General features: G+C 35.3%; 1 protein-coding gene across 1 annotated transcript in view; it reads left to right on the top strand.

Moving 5' to 3' along the window:
• The first annotated feature begins 4,164 nt into the window (after positions 1-4,164).
• The window catches only part of Tex55 (testis expressed 55), a 34,970-nt gene continuing 24,331 nt past the window's right edge, over positions 4,165-14,803 (top strand). The window contains exons 1-3 of the mRNA XM_048803843.1: positions 4,165-5,223; positions 5,785-5,934; positions 6,613-6,675. Coding sequence (XP_048659800.1) covers positions 4,165-5,223; positions 5,785-5,934; positions 6,613-6,675 — 1,272 coding nt within the window. The remainder of the gene's footprint in view (positions 5,224-5,784; positions 5,935-6,612; positions 6,676-14,803) is intronic.

Below are 14,803 nucleotides of genomic sequence, written 5' to 3'. Positions count from 1 at the left end.
TAAAAGAAAATACTGTCAACAAAACTGTTTTGCTAAAAATACATTCAGCAAAACTATCATTTAAAAAATAAAAGAAATTAAGACTTTCCTAGGTAAACAAATCTGAGAAATGTAATCTATAGTAGGCCTGTCATACAAGAAATTTTAAAGAAAGGCCTTCAAGTATAAACAATTAGATCGCAACTCGAAGCTATATGAAGAAAATAACATTGATATAGAGTCCTGTGTAGGTAAATCCAAAAGCCAGTGTTATCATATATTTGGTTTTCATCTTTTCTCTTTTTTATATGATTTAAATTATAAATGCACAAAACAATAATTACAAATCTATATTAATGGACACACAATGTATAAGGATGTGATTTGTGACAACTTAAAAGAGGAGAAATAGAGCTATATAGAAACAGTTTTGTATACTATTGAATCCACTATTAAAAATAAGTGGCTTCAAGTTTAAGAGGTTAATTGTAATTCCCTGGTAACCACAAAGAAAATAATAAAAATTATATTCATAAAAGGAGTAAGAAAAGAATCAACATGGTACACTACAAAAATTTATTAAACACAAAGAAGGTAGTGGTAGAGAAATTAAAGATATAACTATAGGAAAACAAACAATATAACTATAGAAACAAATGGTAGACTGGCAGAAGAAAGTCCTTCCTCATCAGTAATTAAATTCTCCAAAGAAAAGGGACAGATTGACAGAATGAATTTTTTAAAAAGGAAAAGAAAAGAAAAAACAAAAACATGATCCAGCTATATGCAGTCTACAAGAGAATCTTGTTAGTTCCAAAGATACAAATAGGTTGAAAGTGACAGGATGGAAAAAGATATCCTATGCCAACAGTGACCAAAAGAGAGCTGGAGTTGTTATACTAATAGATAAAATATAGAAGTTAAGCCAAAAACTGTTACAAGAGACAAAGAAGTACATTATATATTGATAAAAAGGTTCAACTACACGAGAAGATATTGTAATTATAAACATATTGCACCAAACAGCAGAGCTCCAAAATATATGAAACAAACACTGACAGACTTTAAGGGAGAAAGAGAAACAATTCTACAAAAACAGTTGGAAATTCACTCACTTTCAATAATGGATAGAAAATCTAGAAAAAAAGACCAATAAGCAAATATAAGACTTGCTGAAAAAGACCAACTAGACCAAAAAAACACATAAAGAATATTCCACCCAACAATAGCAAATGCACACTTTTTTTTACAAGGACAGTTAAATGCCTTTTTAAAATAATTGGTTATTTTTAGTTAGACCTAACATTAGGATTCATTTTTGACATGATTATAAAAGCACAGAACATAATTCATTCTAATTCAGTTCTCAGTACTTCTCCTTTTCCTCTCCTTCTCCCTCCCCCGTTCCCTTCCCTCTGCTGTACTGATCTTACTGCTATTTACTTACATGTTTTTTAAATTAATGTCTTGTGGAAATACATGATGGTGAGATTCATTGTGGTATATTATATTATCTATGTAGGAAAGTTAGGTCAGATTCATTCCACTGTCTTTCCATATCCTGTCCCTCATCCTCCCTTCTCTTTATTCCCCCTTCATCTACTCCACTGATGTTTTATTTTTTATCCCCTCCCCACTTTATTTTGGATCAGCTTCCACATATCAGAGAAAACATGTGACCTTTGACTTTTGTGGACTGATTTATTCCACTTAGCATGATAGTCTCCAGTTCCACCCATTTACGGGCAAATGCCATAAAGTCATTCTTCTTTATAGATGCACAATTCACAATAGCAAAGCTAGGGAACAAACCTAGGTGCCCTTAAATAGATGAATGGATAAAGAAAATGTGGTGTACATACACATTCCTATCTTAGAACATTTTCTAGGATAGACCATTCAGTAGGTCACAAAACAATAAATTTTAAACAATTGAAATCATGCAACTTATCTTCTGTGAACCTAGTAGGACAAAGGAGAAATCAGTAACAAAAAGAAAACTGGAAAATTCACAAATATTTGGAAATTAAACAACAAAATGTTAAACAATTTGTCAAAGAAATCAAAAGGGAAATGAGAAAATACTTTGAGATGAATGAAAATGAAAACACATCACACCAGAAACATGGGATGCAGCAAAAGCAATGCTCAGAGTGAAATTAATAAATACCTATGTTAAAAAAAAGAAAGATTTCAAATAAATGAAGAATAATTTTGTAAAATATATACATATTTAAGATACAGGCATATGGATTTGCATCAGGCTAATTCCAGAAGGATATACATCAAAATATTAATAAAAATTACTTGGATGCTGGAAACATTTTTTTCCTTTATGCTTATTTTTCTTGCTTTTCTACAATGATTATACTTAAATTATAAAATGAAAAAAACAGATCTGCTGCTATACCCATGCCAATACCAATGTCTTTGAAACTGCAAACCATAGCTTATATCTTACTCTAAACACAGTGTTCATTCGCTCCACACAATCTTAAATAAATAAAAATGGCAGATAATTCATAAATGTATATTCAATAAACACTTCTTGAGCACCTGTTATATTCTAGGCATGGTTACATAAATGATTTTATTTCAGTGTACCCAGTGATCCCTTTCTGTTCCTAAGTATGGTACCAAGGTTACCACATATAGATTGATCACAACTATTTGTGATTAGATTTTAAACCTCATCTCTAGTTGCTAGATGCAATTAAACTCCTATTGATAGAATGCCTAATCATCTATGGCCTGCCTCAGTGATTCTAGGCTTTAGAAAATCAAAGCAAAATGTCTCATCAATCACCACCTCTTTACTATCCTGCTCCTGATTATAGAGGGCCTGCTGATTTTGAAGGAGCCAAATCTCAAAATCGGACCCCACTGTGGCCACCACTATGAGTGCAAACTCTCTACTTGTTAAATATTCCTGCTAGTATCTTCCTCTACTTTCTTTACTCCCTCCTTTCAGGAACTCTGGTTTGGCCTCCTCCTAAACCTTCTTTCTGCTCTAAGATCACTGAATGTGTGATTCTAGAATCCATTCTCACTGGATCTCCTCGCCTTTGTCTGGTGGTCCAGGCATAAATTATCCATCCAATTCAGCAAGAAAACACCTCAGGGCCTGAGTTTCCAAAGGGGATGCTTGTTACAAAGGGGATGGGAAATAGCTGCTAACCTGTCCCATGAGACAGAGAAGGAGTGGAAGGACAAAAACTCTCCCTTCTACATTCTTTTACTGTAAAGAAAAAAATCCAAATATTTTGGTAACATGAGAGTTAGATCTAAACTCGTCCTGGTACCACTGAAAATAGCACTGGCACTGTTTTGTAAAGATAGTACTGAAAAATAAATTCTTGTTTTTTGTTGTTGTTGTTTGGGGGGGTGGGGTTGTTTTGTTTGGGTACTGGGGATCAAACCCAGGGCACTTTACCACTGAGCTACATCCCCAGCCCATTTTATTTTTCATTTTGAGTCAGGTCTCACTTAGTTGCTTAGGGCTAAATTGCTGAGGCTGGCCTCGAACTTGTGATCCTCCACCTTCCAAGTAGCTGGGATTATAGGCATGCACCACAGGGCAAGGCTAAAAAAAACATTTTTAAAGAAGAACATGTGGCCACATCACTCCAATATCGATAAGAATCTAAAGAATAACATTTAGATTCTAGCATTTTTAGATTTACTAGCACGGTGCCCAACACTAACACTCCGTGCAACACAACTCTAGTAAGACAGAATTCAGAATTAGGAGAAGCAGGACTTTGATTGGATAGTAATGGTAACCTCTGTTCAGGTATGTGGCCCCCATGCGGTGTGGGGGTGTGAATTAGAGGAGTGGCACCTGTGAAGGTCTAGTTCTCACACCACTGCGGCCCTCCGCGGGTACGCTGGAGGCATCCACATGGGCCCCAAGGCCTGAGTGCTGGAGATGGTTGGGGAGCCCTGGTTGCCTGGGAGTGGCAGTCTCGCTCCTCAGTAGAAGGCGCTGCTGGACTTCCCACTGCAGTCAGCAGCCCTGCAGTCCTGCAGAGAGCCCTGCAGCCAGGCGTTCACCAGCCCACCCAGGCAGGAGCCCAGGCGGGAACAAAGCCCAAGGAAGCCTGACTCCACGAAGGTCTCCAGGACAACCGAGCGGCCCCGCCCACGGCGCCTGGCAACTGAGACCAGTCAGGGAGACCTCAGAGAATGGACGCTCCTGAAGAAGAGGATCCAGGAGAATCCCTGGAAGAAGAAAGCCCAGCCACACCCCCAACTGCTGGCCACACTGATAACCAGGAAGAAGACAACCAAGAGAACCAGGATCAAGAGAAGGCATATGAACAAACTCATTACAGAATAGCTGACCAAAATGGCCAAAGAGTATCTGGAGCGCCTGAACCCTTCATGTCTGACCAAAGTAACCAAAAAGATTCTGAACACCTGGAGAATAGCTCATATGATCAGGCTGACCTACAATCATCTGAACAGACTGATGACAAGGCATACGACCAAGTTGAAAATGTAGCAGCTGGGGAGACTGATGGCCAGGCGCCTGGCTTGATTGAGGAAGGAACTTCTGAACAGACTGAAAGAAGCTCGTCTAGACAGGAGGAGAAAAGAGCTTCTGAGCAGGCCGACCGGGCTGAAGGAAGAGCTTCCATACAGACTGACCACAGAATGTCCAGCCAGACTGAGGAAAGAACTTATGAGCAGACTGGCGATAGATTGTCCATACCATTTGATCCAAGAACTTCTAAACAGGAGGACAGCCTAGCTGAGAAAACTTCTGAGAAAGTTGATCAAGTCGATTATGTAAAGACCCTCTACAATATTGACCACCAAGCCACTGAAGGAGCTGAACAGCAGACTTTTGACCAAGCTGATCAGCTTAAGGTTGGCAAGGATGACTACAGTAGACCTGACCAGGCTGAACACCTTATAGACAAAGAGGCTTACCCTAAAGACTACCAGTATTCCTATGGGTCTGAGTACGGATTATTACCCCAGTTCAGAGATGACAAAGAAGCTCAAGACAGACCACAGCCCTGCACATTTGAGGATAGCGAAATATACCTCAAATCCGCACTTTCAAGTGAAATAGAAAAAGGAGGTATAAGCCCTACGCAATCCCACTACCCAATTGATACCAGATTCACTGGGCATTTTCCAACAAAAGACCAAAGTTTTTACCAAAGATTGCCCTCCATCTCAACTAAATCTGATGACGTCACTCAAGAAAAATATGAATCCGCAGAATTCAGTCCTGTAGGTTAAAGGGGCATTTGATACCTACAGTGGGTGGAGGGGAAGAAAGGCCTGTGGAATGAGGGTAGAGATAAGGGGTGAGAGGACACATGTTGGATCAAGAATGAGGAATAAACCTACATGTTGTGTGTGACTTATAAGTTTCAGGAAGGGCAGGAAAAGAATAGGAAGAGATGAATTTCTTCCTCTACTACTCTTAAGGCCATTCAGGAAGGATCAAGGAACTAGGATTTAGAAAACCTAAGTTTCAAATTCTGTTCTGTTACTAACTCTGTGGCACTAAGTTACCTCCCCTCTCTAGATTTCTACTAAGGGAAGAGATTTGGATTTGATTGGAGATCCCTGTGAAGGGACAGTATTTGAAGTAGATTGGAAATATCTAAGGTATCCACCAGGACTTTAGGTATACTATATTGCTCGGAAGATGAGCTAAGACACATTTCTCTGACTGCTGCTGTTAAGATACTGTCAGTATTAGATTTCACTGGTTGTGACAACAGCAAAAATTGCTGGAGCTTTTAAATTTATTAAAAATTCCTTGGGGGGATATTTCAATTTCAGGATGATTATTCAGAATCTGAACAAGAAAAGAGTTCTCATATGTCCAAACAAGGTATATATAAAAAGAGATTGCCTCCTGTAGTTTATGAAGATCCTTATCAAGTTTCACTTCAGTACATGGAGAAGCACCAGATTCTGCAAATATTCCAGGTAAATCTCTCAATCCTTCTCTTTAATTGTGAGTTTAAAATTAGTTGTGGGGCTGGGGCTATGGTTCAGCAGTAGAGCACTCACCTGACACATGTGAGGCACTGGGTTTGATCCTCAGCACTACATAAAAATAAATAAATAAAATAAAGGTATTGTGTCCACCTAAAATCAAAAATAAATTTTAAAAAAAAGTAGTTGCTAAGTATGTATTCAAATCTCCTTTAATATTGCAACATAATTAACATAATTTTCACCCTTTAGAATCAAATGTCTCAGAAGAAAGGCTATACAAGGTTACATTGTGTTTTCAATTTTTAGTTAAAAGTCTTTTCTTTGACTATTCTTCAAAGCAAATAAAAATTTATTAATTTATCAATCTAGCAAGATCACAATTATCTAACCAAAAACTTCTCCAAAATTTCTCACTACCTCTATCACCTTAGAAACTACTAGAAATATTCATTTCTATTTATTATTAAATTTTTATTCCTCCAAATTTTATTTTAATCTGCCTAAGTTTTTCAGTAGTAAGAAAGTAAGTTGTCACTTTGTAGAAGTACTTTAATTTTTTTCAAAATGCTATGGTATATGTTAGGTTCATTGGTATAATTGATCAGTTATAACCTAGCTGTGTGACTTCCTCTTAGAACCAAAATGTGATGTCTTATGCTCTCTCAGCAGATCACTGAAAACTTAGTCTATGAAAAGCCAGAGGACCCCCTGAGTTTTATGCTGTTTCAGGTATGGAATAGGAGAAAAAGAACAACCTTTTCATTTGCATTATTGTGAAAGTACATATTTTTTTTTTACAAAACAAAAAATATACAACTCTGAATTTTCATGCAGTAAACATACTTCTGTTTACATTCAAGTATTTAAAAGATAGAACATTGCCACCCTCCCGGAAGCCCCTTTTCCTTCCCTCACAATTCTTACTCCCCACAAAGTAATTGTTCATGTGATATTTATAATAATAGCTTCCTCACTTTTCTTTATATTTTTACTGCTAACCATGAATCATGAAACACTTCTGTGTAGATTTGTCAGTTTTTCACTGTACATAAAGGGAACCATATATAGCATATATTCATTTGTATCTTGTTCCTTTTGCTCAAAATCATGTCTGTGAGATTGATCCATCATTTGTGTGTAGCTATCCTTCATTCATTTTCATTGTTGTATGGTATTCATTGTGTGGAATATTATGATTTATCCATTATATTTTAATGGACATGCAGATTGTTTACAACTTGCAGCTATTACAAAAAAAAACTTTTTTGCTATGAACATTCTTGTATGTCTCAGTGACACATTCTCTTGAGTATTCATTCACCTTGAAGAGCAATTGCTAGATTGTGAGATATGTGTTTGCTTAGCTTAAATAGATTGTTTCAAACAATTCTCTAAACTGACTGATTGCACTTCCACCAACAGTGTATAAGAGTTTCAGTTGTTTTTCTATCCTTACCAATGCCTACTATTGTCAGTGTTTTTAGCATTAGCTGTTTTGGTAAGTTTCATTTTGCCTTTTCCTGATTACTAAGGCAATTAATTGCATACCTTTTAATTTGTTTATTAGACATTTGGAAATACTTATTTTTTTACTATTTGAGACCGTTTTCTACATCTACTGGTTATGAGCTCCTTGTGATTGTTTGTTGCATGTATCTTCCCACAGTCTTCTTTTCTAGCTCTTAAATATCTCTTTTAACGAACAGATTCTCTTTAATTTTAATATAGTCAAATTTAATATTCTTTGTCTTTACAATTAGTACTTCTGGTGACTTGTGAGAATTCACTCCCCACTCCTGACTATATGGTTGTAGAAGTTATTTGTGTGTGTGTGTGTGTGTGTGTGTGTGTGTGTGAAAGAGAGAGAGGGAGGGAGGGAGAGAATGTGTGCGTGTGTGTTTGAATATAAGTAAACTTTTAAAATTTTATTTATTTTAATTAGGCATATATGACAGCAGAATGTACACAACTGCATCATAACTTTACATTTCTATGGTTGTACACGATGTAGCATCACATCATATGTGCAGTCATACATGTACCTAGGGTAATGATGTCCATCTCATTCCTCCATCTTTCCTGCCCCCATGGAAACTCCCTACCTTCCCTCCCCTTTGCCCAATCAAAGTTCCTCCATTTTTCCCATGCCTCCCCCCTCCCTATTATGGATCAGCATCCACTTATCAGAGAGAACATTTCGGCCTTTGGTTTTGGGGGATTGGCTTACTTTACTTAACATGATATTCTCCAACTGCATCCATTTACTTGCAAATGCCATAATTTTGTTCTCTTGTATTGCTGAGTAATATTCCATTGTGTATATATAGACCACAGTTTCTTTATCCATTCATCTACTGAAGGGCATCTAGGTTGCTTCTACAGTTTAGCTATTGTGAATTGAGCTGCTATGAACATTGATGTAGCTGTGTCACTATAGTATGCTGATTTTAAGTCCTTTGGGTATAGACCAAGGAGTGAGATAGCTGGGTCAAATGGTGGTTCCATTCCAAGTTTTCTAAGGAATCTCCATATGCTTTCCAGATTGGTTGCACCAATTTGCAGTCCCACCAGCAATGTATGAGTTTGCCTTTTCCCCAACATTTATTGTTGTCTGTATTCTTGATAGCTGCCATTTTGACTGGCATGAGATGAAATCTTAGAGTAGTTTTGATTTGCATTTCTTTAATTGCTAGAGATGTTGAACATTTTTTCATGTATTTGTTGATTGACTGTATATCTTCTTCTGAGAAGTGTCTTTTCAGCTCCTTAGTCCATTTATTGATTGTGTTGTTTGTTTTCTGGTGTTTTTTGAGTTCTTTATATATCCTGGAGATTAGTGCTCTATCTGATGTGTGTTAAACAAAAATTTGCTCTCAAAATATAGGCTCTCTGTTCACCTCATAGTTTCTTTCGCAGAGAAGAAGCTTTTTAGTTTAAGTTTATCCCATTTATTAATTCTTTATTTTATTTGTGTGTTTTTTTAATGGAGACGGTTGTTTTCGTTTGCTTGTTTGTTGCCTTTCTCATTTATATTCACAATCTATTTGGAATTGATTTTTTGGTAGGGCAGAGGTGGGGGCCAAGTTTCATTTTCTTCCAACAGATGTCTAGTTGACCCAAGTGCCTTTTAGAATAAAAACTATACCTTCCAGCTGGGCACGGTGGCACACACCTGTAATCCCAGTAGCTCCAGAGGCTGAGGCAAAAGGATTACAGTTCAAAGCCAGCCTCAGCAAAAGCGAAGCACTAAGCAATTCAGTGAGACCCTGTCTCTAAATAAAATACAAAATAAAGCTGAGCATGTGGCTCAGTGGCCGGAGTGTTCCTGAGTTCAATCCCTGGTAAACCCCCCCCCCCCCCCGCCAAAAAAAATCATACCTTCCCCACTGTTCTTTATTTGTCTCATATATAGAATATTTGTTGATATTCCTGTTTCACAACAAGACTATCTTAATTAGTGTGCACTGGAACAGTCTTAATATCACCCTATTCTTCTTCAAAAATATCTTGGATATTCTTGGACCTATGCATTTCCTTATCAGTTTTTAGAATTATTTGCCAAGTTACACAAACATAAACACAAGCACACACTAGTGAGATTTTATATTGGGATTGCATTCAATCAGATTATTTGGGGAGAGGTTCTTTAAAATGAGTATTTATAATCCTTGATCCTTTCATTTATTTGGGTCTTCTTTAAATTTTCTCAGTATATGAATTACTGACATAAATGTTTTTCATGACTTTTAATAGTCTTATTTATAGGTATTTAATGCTTTTTAAAAAACATTTCACATTTATTATTGCACAGATTCTAGAGATCAGAAGTCCAAGCATAGCAGAGCCAGTTTCCTGGCTCAGAGTCTCATAAGCTGCAAATCAAAGTGTCCCTGAGATGTATTTTCTTTTCCTTTTTTTTCTTTCCATAATTTTTATTGATGCACTATAATTATACTTAATGGTGTGTTGTTACACACTCATGCATTTACATGATATAACAATATAATTTGATCAATATTGTTCCTCAGTATTTCCCCTTTCCCTCTTCTCTTCCCTACCCCTGGTTCTTTCCTCTACTAGTTCTCCTTCATTTTCCATGAGATTCCCCCCTCCCTTCTTTTCCTTTATACTCTCTAGCTTCCACATATGAGAGAAAACATACAACCCTTGACTTTCTGACTTTGGTTTATTTTGTTTAACATAGTATTCTCAAATTCTATCCATTTTCCTGCAAATGACATAATTTCATTCTTCTTTATGGATAAATAAAACTCTGTTGTGTGTGTGTGTGTGTGTGTGTGTGTGTGTATATATATATGTACTTATATACATATATGTATATATATGTGTGTACATAAATATATATATATACCACATTTTTCTTTATCCATTCATCCACCGACAGACACCTAGGCTTGTTCCATAATTTGGCTATTGTGAATTGTGCTGCTATAAACTATAGATATGCCTTTATCACTATAGTATGATGACTTTAATTCTTTAGGGTAAAATCCAAGGAGTGGTATAGCTGGATTAAATGGTGGCTCCATTCCTTGTGTTTTGAGAAATCTCCATACTGATTTCAGTTCTGGCTGTATTAATTTACAATCCCACCAACAATGTCAAAGTGTTCCTTTTTGCCCTTATCCTCTCCAGCATTTATTATTGTTGGTTTTCTTGACAGCTGCTATTCTAACTGGAGTAAGATGAAATCTCAGTGTAGTTTTGATTTGTATTTCCTTAATTGCTAAAGATGTTGGACATTTCTTCATATATTTGTTGGCCATTCATATTTCTTCTTTTGAGAAGTGTCTGTTTAGTTCATTTGCCCATTTTATTAATTGGGTTACTTGGGGGTTTGGGTGGTAAGTTATTTTGAATAGTCTGAATAAATAAATATATATATTCTGAATATCATCCTCTGTCAGTAGAGTATCTGGTGAAGATTTTCTTCCATTCTGTGTTTTTCTTCACATTCTTCATTGTTTCCTTTGCTGTGCAGAAGCTTTTTAATTTGATGCCAACACATTTATTAACTCCTGTCATTATTTCTAGAAATGTAGGGATTCTGTTGAGGAAGTCGTTAGGGTAAAATCCAAGGAGTGGTATAGCCTGAGATTTCATCTTACTCCAGTTAGAATAGCAGCTGTCAAGAATACCAACAATAATAAATGCTGGAGAGGATAAGGGCAAAAAGGAACACTTTGACATTGTTGGTGGGATTGTAAATTAATACAGCCAGAACTAAAATCAGTACGTATATGTTGGAGTGTTGACTCTACATTTTCACTTAGGAGTTGCATAGTTTCTGATATAAATCCTAGGTCTTTGATTAATTTCAATTTGACTTTTGTGCAGTGTGAGAGATAAGGATCTAGTCCCATTTTTCTACATGTGCACAACCAGTTTTTCTAGGACCATTTGTTAAAAGGACTGCCTTTTCTCCAACATCTACTTTGTCACTTTTGTCAAGGATCAAATGTCTGTTTCTTTGTGAGTTTGTCTCTGTGTCTTCTATTCTGATCCATTGGTTTTTGTGTCTGTTTTTTATTCTAGTACCATGCAGTTTTAGTCACTATAGCTCTGTAGTATTGTGATACCTCCAGCCTTGTTTTTTTGTTTTGTTTTGTTTTGTTTTGTTTGGCTCAAGATTGCTTTAACTACTCTGTGTCTTTTCTTCTTCCAACTGAATTTCTAGATTGTTTTTCTATGGAAAATGTCATAGGTATTTTGATGGAGATTACACTGAAGCACTCTATATTGCTTTGAATAATATGGACATTTTATCAGTATTAATTCTGCCTACCCATGAAATCTTTTCATCTTTTGATATCTTCAATTTCTTTTTTCAGTGTTCTATAGTTTTCATTGTAGGAGGTCATTCACCTTCTTGATTATATTCCTAGTTTGGGTTTTTGTTTGTTTGTTTGGGTGGGTGGTTGATTGGTTTGGTTTTGTTTGTGAATGGTATTGTTTTCCTGATCTCTTTCTCAGCATTTTTATTATTGGTATAGGAAAGCTATTGATTTTTGTATGTTGATTTTGTAACCTGCTACTTTGCTTAATTTCTTTATAAACTCTAGTAGTCTACTGGTGGAACTTTTTGATCTTCTAAGTGTAGGGTCATATATATCATATGAAAGAGTGATAATTTGACTTCTTCCTTCCCTGTTTTTATCCCTTTTATTTCCTTTTCTTGTCTAATTGCTCTGGCTAGAATTTCTAGTACTATACTCAGTAGGAGTAGTAAGCATGGACATCCTTGTTTTGTTCCATATTTGAAAGGAAATGATTTCAGTTTTTCCCCAGTCACTACGATGTTGGCTTTGGATTTATCCAATATAGCCTTAATGATATTGAGGTATGTTTCTTCTTTCTCTAGTTTCTTCAGTGTTTTTATTATGAACAGATTCTAAAATTTTCTTGAAAGCTTTCATTGCATCTTTTGAGATGACTATATGATTTTTGTTCTTAATTGTATTTATATGGTGAATTACATCTATTGGTTTGCATTGTTAAATCATCCTTGTGTCTCTGGAATGCAGCCAACTTGGTCATGATGCAAAATCTTCTTAATATGTTTTTTTAATATGATTGGTATTTTGATGGAGATTACATTGAAGCCTTAATATATTAAGGCTTTTAGCATCTATGTTCATCAGGGATATTAGTCTGTAGTTTCCTTTCTTTGATGTGCCCCTATCTTATTTTTAATATGAGGATGATATTGGCTTCATAGAATGAATTTGGAAGTGTACCATCCCTTTATATTTCATAGAATAATTTGAGGAGTATTGGCATTTGTTCTTCATTAAAAGTCTGGTAGACTTCAGCTGAGAATTCACCTTGTCCTGGGCTTTCCTTTATTAGAAGGCTTTTTATTACTGCTTCTATCTCGTTGCTTATTATTGGTTTGTTTAGTTTTTCTATATCTTCTTGATTCAATTTTGACAGGTTATATGTGTCTAGAATATATCCATTTCTTTTAGGTTTTTCTATTTATTGCAGTACAAGTTCTCAAAATAGTTTCTTGTGATCCTCTCCATTTCTTTGATGTCTATAGTTATTTCTCCTTTTTCATCTCTAATTTTATCAATTTTGGCTTTCTCTCTTTTTCATTTTGTTAGCTTAGTTAAGGCATTATCTATCTGGTTTGTCTTTTCAAAGAACCAACTCTTTATTTCATTGATCCTTCGTATTGTGTTTTTATTCTCTATTTTATTGATTTTGGCTATGATTTTAAGTATTTCCTTTATCATACTAGTTTTTATATTGGTTCTTATTTTTGTAGGGTCATAACATACATCATTAGGTTGTTTACTTGGAAATCTTTCTGATTTTCTTGCATAGCTACCCACAGATATACACTACACTCTTAAAACTGCTTACAGAGTGTCCCACAGGTTATAGTATGTTGTATCACTATTGTCATTTGTAATTTTTAGTTTCACCCCTAATTCTATAATCTATTCATCATCCAAAAGTGTGTTGTTTTTATATAGTATGTTTTTTATAGTTTCTGTACTCTGGTGATTTTCTTTTCTTTTTTTCATGTTTATTTCTAACTTCCTTCTGTATGATCAGATAAGATGTAAGGAACTATATCTGTTTTTTTTTTTTTTTTGTATTTGGTAAGAGATTCTTTGTAGCCTAAAAAATGATCTATTTTGGAGACAGTTTCATGAGCAGCTGAGAAGAAAGTGAATTATGCTGTTGTTAGGTGAAATATTTTTAAAATGTCTGTTAGGTTCATTTGATTTATAATATTTTTTAGGACTGATGAGTATTTATTGAATTTATGTCTGGATGACCTATCTGTTGGTGAGAGAGGTGTGTTGAAATCATACAGTATTATTGTATAGGAGTCTGTTTGAGTCTTTAGGTTAAGCAGTGTCTGTTTAATATAATTAAGCTCACCCATATTTGGGGCATAAATGTTTACAATTATTATATCTTCTTGGATTTCTCTCTATCAATATGAAGTGATATGATTTTATCCTTATAGAATTAGTTAAAACTTGTTTTGTGACCTAACATATGATATATCTTGGAAAGTGTTCCATATGGACTTGAGAAGAATGTATATTTTGATGCTGTTGAATGGGATGGCTTGTGTATGTATGTTAGACACAGTCTAATGTTTTGTTCAAATCCACTGGTTTCTTATTGACTTTCTGTCTGGTTTATCTATCCATTGTTTAAAATGGAATATTAAAGTCCCCTACTTATTTTTTGTAGTTTCTTTCATCTTACACATCTATTCGTATTTGCTTCATATATTTAGGTACTCCAGTGTTGGGTGCATATATACTTAAAATTGTTATATCTCCCTGATGAATTGATCTTTTCACTATTATATAATGACCTTATTTGTTTCTTTTACCATTCTTTTTTTTTTTTTTTTTTTTTTGGTACCAGGGAATGAACCCAGGGACTCTTAACCATTGAGCCACATCCCAGCTCCTTTTTATATTTTATTTAGAAACAAGGTCTTGCTGAATTGCTTAGGGCCTTGCTAAGTTTCTTAGGCTGCCTTTGAACTCATGAGCCTCCTGCTTCAGCTGCTGGGATTATAGTCATGCACCACCACACTCAGCTCTCTTATCATTCTTTATTTAAAGATTATTTTGTATGATAAAAGTCTAACCTGCTCTCTTTTTGTTACTTTGCCTTGAATTTCTTGCTCCATCCCTTCACTCTCAGTATGAGTGTCCTTAAGATTAAAGTGAGTCTCTTGTAGGCAACATATTGTTAGGCCTTGTTTTTTAATCCATTCACCTAACATGTGTCTTTTGATTGGAGAATTTAATCCATTTACAGTAAGACAATTATTAATAGGTAACAACTTAGTACTGAC

The sequence above is a fragment of the Marmota marmota genome, unplaced genomic scaffold (assembly GCF_001458135.2).
Source record: "Marmota marmota marmota unplaced genomic scaffold, marMar, whole genome shotgun sequence".
Taxonomy (NCBI): Eukaryota; Metazoa; Chordata; class Mammalia; order Rodentia; family Sciuridae; genus Marmota; species Marmota marmota.
Note: the sequence above shows the minus strand (reverse complement) of the source record. Positions and strands in the feature narration are given on the sequence as shown.